Source organism: Apodemus sylvaticus, chromosome 2 (genome assembly GCF_947179515.1).
Source record: "Apodemus sylvaticus chromosome 2, mApoSyl1.1, whole genome shotgun sequence".
Taxonomy (NCBI): Eukaryota; Metazoa; Chordata; class Mammalia; order Rodentia; family Muridae; genus Apodemus; species Apodemus sylvaticus.
This window is the reverse complement of record NC_067473.1, coordinates 29,151,205-29,158,017: the sequence shown is the minus strand read 5'-3', so window position 1 is coordinate 29,158,017 and position 6,813 is coordinate 29,151,205. Positions and strand designations below refer to the sequence as shown.

Genomic DNA, 6,813 nt, shown 5'->3' with positions numbered 1-6,813 from the left:
ATATTCATACACACAAGCAAAACACCCATGCATATGAAAGAACTAAACCAAAACATATTGCTCTAGGCAGGGCCCTGAATGGCCCAACACCTCTGCATATGCAGGCAGACAGATCAGAAGTTCACTACCAGCCTGGACCACATGAGACCTTGTCTTCAAAACAATAAGAAAATTAAAAAGTAAACTTTTAATAGATTCCACATATTTAATATACTTTCTGTATTGTTTAATAATTATTATCTAAATATACTTTACATTCAAATATAGAAATGGTACACAGACACACACACACACACATACACACACGTATGTGTTCAACAACAAAACTATTCTATGACTGTAGACGTGGCCCAGTATTAGCCTAATATGAACAAAGTCCTGGGTTTATTTCCTAGCTTCTCAAAACCAAAAATAAACACAACAAAGGGGGAAAAGATAAACACCAGACTCAAACAACAAAAAGCAACCCCAAACTTAAGGAAATCAAGAGAACTCCGCAGAGGCCACCCTAAAGTTTTCAGGGAGCTGAGCAGGTGCAGCTGCGCGAGGCTTGGAGGCTTGGCGGGGTGTTTGTGAAAGGAATCAAGTTCAGTTGGGTTCCCACGCGGGCATGTGCGGATGTGCTCTGAGGCCGCGGCGCCGGGCGGAGCCTGGGCTGCACAGCAGGCGCTCGGGGCGGGGATCGGGCGCGGCTCCGCGCTCGGGGCGGAGAGCTGGCCCAGCGTCCCGTGCAGCCAGGTCAGGCCCGAGCCAGACGGCGGGCCGGTCCCGCGCCATGGGCCGGATGGTGGCTCTGAGTTTGCTGAGCCTCGGGCTGGCGCTGCTGGGCGAGCGGTTCCTCGCCCTCAGGTAGGTGCTGCCCTAGTCGCGGTCGCAGGTCCCTAGGCTGGGATGGCCGAGCTGATGGGGGTAGGGGTGCACTGGAGAGAGAGAGCTTGTTTAGTTCGGGGGACCGGATGGAAGGAAGAACTTCGGATCGCTACCGGTGCTCCATTTAGCCGGCCCAGTTCCACCAAGACCTAGAGACTTTGTGAAAAGTTTCCCAGCCTTTGCTGGTGGCAAGGTTCCCTCTGCCTAGGCTGACAAGCAAGAGAGCTTTGCAAATTTCCCCAAGGGCAAACCCAGTGCTTTAATTTGAAAACAAAACCATTACTCATACGTGGACGCTCTAATTATACAACTTTATTTCAGGTCACTGGTGCTGTTCTGCTCAGTCAGAACCCATCCCTCCTCAGCAAAAATAGTTGGGGAAACTTCAGGGCTTCAGTCTTGGCGCTGGAGATCAAAGCCACTTGTGAGAGCCAGCTACTGTTCTTACATCATTTCCTTATTTATTGACCAGAGCTCCAGGAGCAGATCAAGCGACTGTTCCTTGTGGGTTGACATCATGCCTTCAAGTTTCCAATTCAAACTTTATAAGCTTCATGCAAAAGAGTTCCAGAAGAGTTGAGCGTCTACTAACTAGTCAGTAGTAGAGACTATACACCTCTGCGCCAGGCTCCTGTATAGAACTGGGAACCTTAAATAGAGTCCTTTCTAACACGAGGAGAGGAGAGAAGTATTGGAACTAGCTATCCAAGACAGGAAAATAAAACCCCTTATAGGGTTAAAGAGAAAAGACAGGTCTTCTGTAGGTGTTTCTGGAAGGCAGCCTGGACTCAGATGAGGAGGCGGGGCAAGTCTGAAGGGTATGATTGACACTGCAAAGTTAGGCCTCTCTCTGGTAGGCTGGAGGGAAGCATCGGCTCTCATTGGTTGTTTAGCAGCAGGCTGATGTGAGTCTTTCATTGTACAAACAAACCCGAAAGGCAGAGCAACGTAGGCAGGATATTAGGATCTCCTGGAGTCCTGATGTCCCTCCGAGTGGCACCTTGTGAAACATTCTAATTCAGTTGGTCCTGGTGGAGCCTCTAGACTTTGGGGTTTGGGTGCTTTTCTAAATTTAAATTAATTCTTTGTTTTGAGATGACATCTCGCTGTGTATCCTCCGTTTTGAAGCTCAAGCTGGTATCGATCCGTGGTCTCCTGACTTCTGCTATTACAGTCACACACCATCATAACACATGGAATTTCTTTTCTTTTCTTTTTAAATTTTACTTTATTGAATATAATCTTCATTACATTTCAAATGGTAAAACCTTTCCCGATTTCCCCCCTCCCTGAAAACCCCCAACTCCTCCTCCTCCCCCCTGCCTCCCCGCTGCCTCTCCACCTGACCCCCGACCCCTTGATTTCCCTCTTTTCTTTTCTTTTCTTTTCTTTTCTTTTCTTTTCTTTTCTTTTCTTTTCTTTTCTTTTCTTTTCTTTCCGTTCTGTTCCGTTCCGTTCCTTTTCTTTCCTTCCATCCTTTCTTTTTTAGCATTTAGGTCTTTGCTAACGATGTGCAGTGTACCTCAGGGATAGAGCATGTGCCCAGCACGCTTGAAGCTTGGGATTCCAGTCCCAGCACCACACTACAAAATCAAAACAAGAAGCGCACCCCCTCTGGGTAATCCTGGTATACAGCAGGAGTCAAGCACTGAGAGCTACTGGGCTAGGCATGGGAAGAGCACCTTGAGAGTGATAAAGGAGACCCAGACTGCATCCCCGAGAAGGAGAGACAAAGCCAACGTGATAGCCCCGCTTGCAGGGTAATCCCAGCACCCCATAGCTGCAGCATTTTGGGGGATAAGGGCCTGTGAGAAGTGGGCTGAATGGGGGACCGGAACCAGGAGGAAGCCTGTGCTTGTGTCAGGGAATGGCATGGTGGTTTCACGATCATGACATGTAAATGCCTGTGCTCCTGTAGAACATTCATGCACTGAGATGCATTGGATGGGTCTGGGCCATTCTTTGTTTGTAATAGATATTTAATAAACATACGTATTAAGTGCTACAGTATTAATGTTTATATATAATGAAATCTGTAGTGAATAGCACAAGTCACCGTAAACACTCACGTTTTCTTTGAGATGAGAATATTAAACATTCTTTCTTCCTAGTTTGAAGCATACACTCCTATTAGTTATAGTCACTGCACTCTGTCTTCTAATCATTACATTGTACCCTTGGCCAATCTCGCTGCTACCAATGACTCAGCTTAATTCTTGGGTAACTACTGCTATATTCAACTTCTATTAGTAATTTTCACACATATCGGTGAATTCTCCCATTTTTCTTTCTTGCTTCCTTTCTTTCTACCCTTCCCTTCCCTTCCCTTCCCTACTATTCCGTTCCATTCTGTTCCCTTCCCCACTATTCCCTTCCCTCCCTCCCTCCTTTCCTCCCTCCCTCCCTCCTTTCCTCCCTCCCTCATTCTTTCCTTCCTGACTCTTTAAGGTAGGGTCTCTTTTTGTCTTGCCCAGATTGGCACTCTGTCATGAAAATCTTCTTGTCTCAGTCTCCTGGATATTAAAATACATACAATACCATGCCTCTACAATCTTTGCTTTCTCTCCCTATATCTGTTGTATAAGCCCACCCCATTGTCTTTTCCCATTTATCTGCCGATGGGAGGGTGCTTCGGCCATTCCCATTTGGGGGCTGCTATGTACAGCACTGAGAAACTACCAGGATACAAGTATCTCTTCAGCACTGACTTCTCTCCCTTTGGATATATAGGCAGTCCTGGGATTGCCGGTCAGATACGATAGTTACACTTTGACAAGTTTTCAGGCATCTCCATATCCATTTCACAGTGTCATAGTCCTTTACACCCACAGAAAGTAAAGGGTCGCTTTCTGAACAGGGCGTGTGACTCAGTGGTACATGCCAGAGTATGTGGGATGTGTAGCTCCAGTGTAGAGATGAGCTCACTCTTACTTCATCTCTTTTAGGCAGCAGTCGTTCTAACTAGAGTGAGATAGTATCTCTTGGAAAGTTTTATTTGCATTTCCCTGACTATCAGGGATGTAGGTTATTTCTTCATAAGCACACTGACCATCATTTATCTTTTCCCAAGAAGACTCCACTCAGGGCTTTTGCTTATTTGGAAACTGGGTTGTTGGGTTTTTGTTTGTTTGCGTTGCTCTGTTTGCTAATGAGTTATGTGCAAGCTAATACAAGTTTCTGACATGTTCTGGCTGTCAGCAATTGTGTCGCCAATGCATCCTCACATTCTGTGGGGTGTTTCCTAAATCTGTTGATTGCTTGTTTCATTTGGCAGAAGCTGTCCGGTTTGGTATAATTTAGTCCGATGGTGTTCTTTCCTGCACTCTTTAGGGTCTTGCAGTCAGGTGATTCTGTGCAGTCCGCTCAGCTTTTGGTAATAAAAACAGGACATGAAAATTTCTGGACTCCTTCAGTTATCACCGATGGTCAAACTGTCACTGTTTTCATAAACTGAATTCTTCTCAATCAATAGTTAAGTCTTCCCCCTTTTCTTATTCACATTAAGATGCAAAATTAAAGTCCCTTTGATTGAGAAGTATAGTCACAAATTAAGAAAAAGTAAATATACCCATCACAGATGAGGCTGGGAAATGGTTAGTAAGAGGGCCTATGGTGCAAGTATGAGGACCTGAGTTTGAACCCAAAAGATACATGTAAAAATCATACATGACCATGCATGCCTATAAGGCCAGACTGCGGCTAGGAGCAATAGAGGAAGGTAGCCAATGTCCTCATCTGATTTCCAGATGTATATGCACATGTATATGTGCATATACATATATATTTATCCACAGCACATAGATACCACACACACACACACACACATGTGCATGCACTGAATGCAGAGGGTAGGTAATTTGCAACTTAGTGCAAGTTTTCTTTACAATGCTCTGGCTAAGGTAAACCTCAATAAGAGGTGATTTTGGAGCTGGTGACTTGGTGACTTTATTAGCAAGCTCCAAATCGCATGATGTAAGAATGTGGGGGAAATGTTATATAGTTGGATTACCCTCCAACCCCAACTCCCCTAAAATAGTCAGTATTTTCCAGGTAAGTCTGAATTTCAGATTAACAGAGAATCATTTTGTATGTGTATATACTGTATGTATGCTTGTACATGTAGGCATTTATATGTGTACATGTGTGTGTATGTTCCCATGGAGGTCAAAGGTGAACATTGAGTGCTTTCCTCAATTGTTTTCTACCTTATGTTTTAAAACAGGAGCTCACTGGTTGAGTTAGACTGGCTCACCAGCAGACTCCATGGATCCTCCTGTCTCTGCCTTCCCAGTACAGGGGTTTCAGACCTGGTCCACTGCATCCAGCTTTCACACGGGTGCTAAGGATGAAGCTCAGGCTCCCGTGCTTGTGCAGGAAGCACTTTACCCGCTGAGCTATCTCGGCAGCCCCTACCATTCTTTAGCATACTCTACATATAAAACATTTTAGAATAGGCATACAGTTTGAGACATCATTTCACTAATGATAGATTTAGCTGAGCCCCCTATATTGTGAATGGAGACCATGTGACAGGAGCATAGCCTGGCTTTCCTGTCTGCAGTGTGGTGACATGAGCAAATGCAACCCTCTCCCAGACCCTCAGAGTCTACTTCAGAAAGCAGCAGGCTCCGAGAGATCCCTGCGGGCAAGGCTTTCAGAGCATGGAGGAAGGGCGGCTGGCTTGCGCGTTCTTTTTGCTCTAACTGGTAACTTCTCTCTGTTTATTCAATTATTAAAGATGGGATGTTGGCTGTCAAGCTGTTTCTCTCTCCCAGGATGCCCACTTAAATTTCAACTTGAGTTTAAGACAAACAGTGGATACATTTTAGTTAAGTTTGTCCCCAATGGATAAATGTCATTGAAGTTGTCGGTTATCCCACTAAGCTGTAGCTGGCTAAGTTTCCCCCTGGGAAGATGCTGCTCCATGGACACCCTGTCTGTCCCTCCCTCCTTGAGCAATATAGAGGAGTAAATAAAAGTAAGACAACACTCCCCAGCTAGCTGCTGTCTGTCGCAAAGACAGCAACTGGACGAGTCGTGAGAATTGAGTACACAAGAGAGTACACAAGAGTGAGCAGGAGCCCCAAGACACGGGTCTCAGCCATTTCCTTGAAGCTTGTTCCTTCAGAACTTTAGAATAGAATAGTTTATTGTTGTAATTAGTGTGTGTGTGTGTGTGTGTACATGTATGTGTGAATGTGGTCAGAGAACAAAACCAACTTCTAGGAGTCAGTTCTCTCTACCTACCTATGGTTTTAGAAATAAGACTCAGACATTGAGATAGACTGGCAAGTACTCCTGTTCGCTGAGCCATCTCAGTGGTGATGCCCGATGCCTTTTCTCACGGCTCTAATGGGAAGTGTTAGAGTTTTCTTCAGACCACTTCCCCCTCCCCTTAGCATTTATTGTGGGACTATGATGTGCTGATCTCTTTGCTCAAAGTAGAGAACTTCTTGGCTTATGGAGATGGCTCATTCAGTAAAGTGACCACAGGGCAAGCATGAGGACTTAAGTTCAGATTCTGAGCATCCACATAAATGCCACGCACGGGAGTGTTCACCTGTAAACCCAGCATGGGGCGGGCGTCAGGAATAGACACAGGTAGATCTGTGACGCTCATTGGCCAACCAGTTTAGCCCATTGGTGAGTTCCAAGTTTAGTGGAAGATCCTCTTACAAAAAAATTATAGGGCCAACTACTTATGTAGACAACTGAGGTTGACCTCTGACTTCCATATATGCATGTACACATGTATACACATATATCCTCATACCCACATACACCATGTATGCATATGCATACATTAAATAAGTATAGAATATCTTTATATTAAGAAATAAACCTTAAGAGAATAAAGTACAGAGTTCCATGTCACCCAGGCTGGCCTCAAATTTCGTTTGTATTCCTAAGATTGCAAACTTTTGCAGCCAAACCTAGTTTATG

At 44.9% G+C, this 6,813-nt stretch overlaps 1 protein-coding gene across 1 annotated transcript in view; it reads left to right on the top strand.

The window, feature by feature from the left end:
* The first annotated feature begins 627 nt into the window (after positions 1-627).
* Positions 628-6,813, top strand: part of LOC127678343 (serum paraoxonase/arylesterase 2) — a 32,592-nt gene continuing 26,406 nt past the window's right edge. The window contains exon 1 of the mRNA XM_052173216.1: positions 628-849. Coding sequence (XP_052029176.1) covers positions 776-849 — 74 coding nt within the window. The 5' untranslated portion in view covers positions 628-775. The remainder of the gene's footprint in view (positions 850-6,813) is intronic.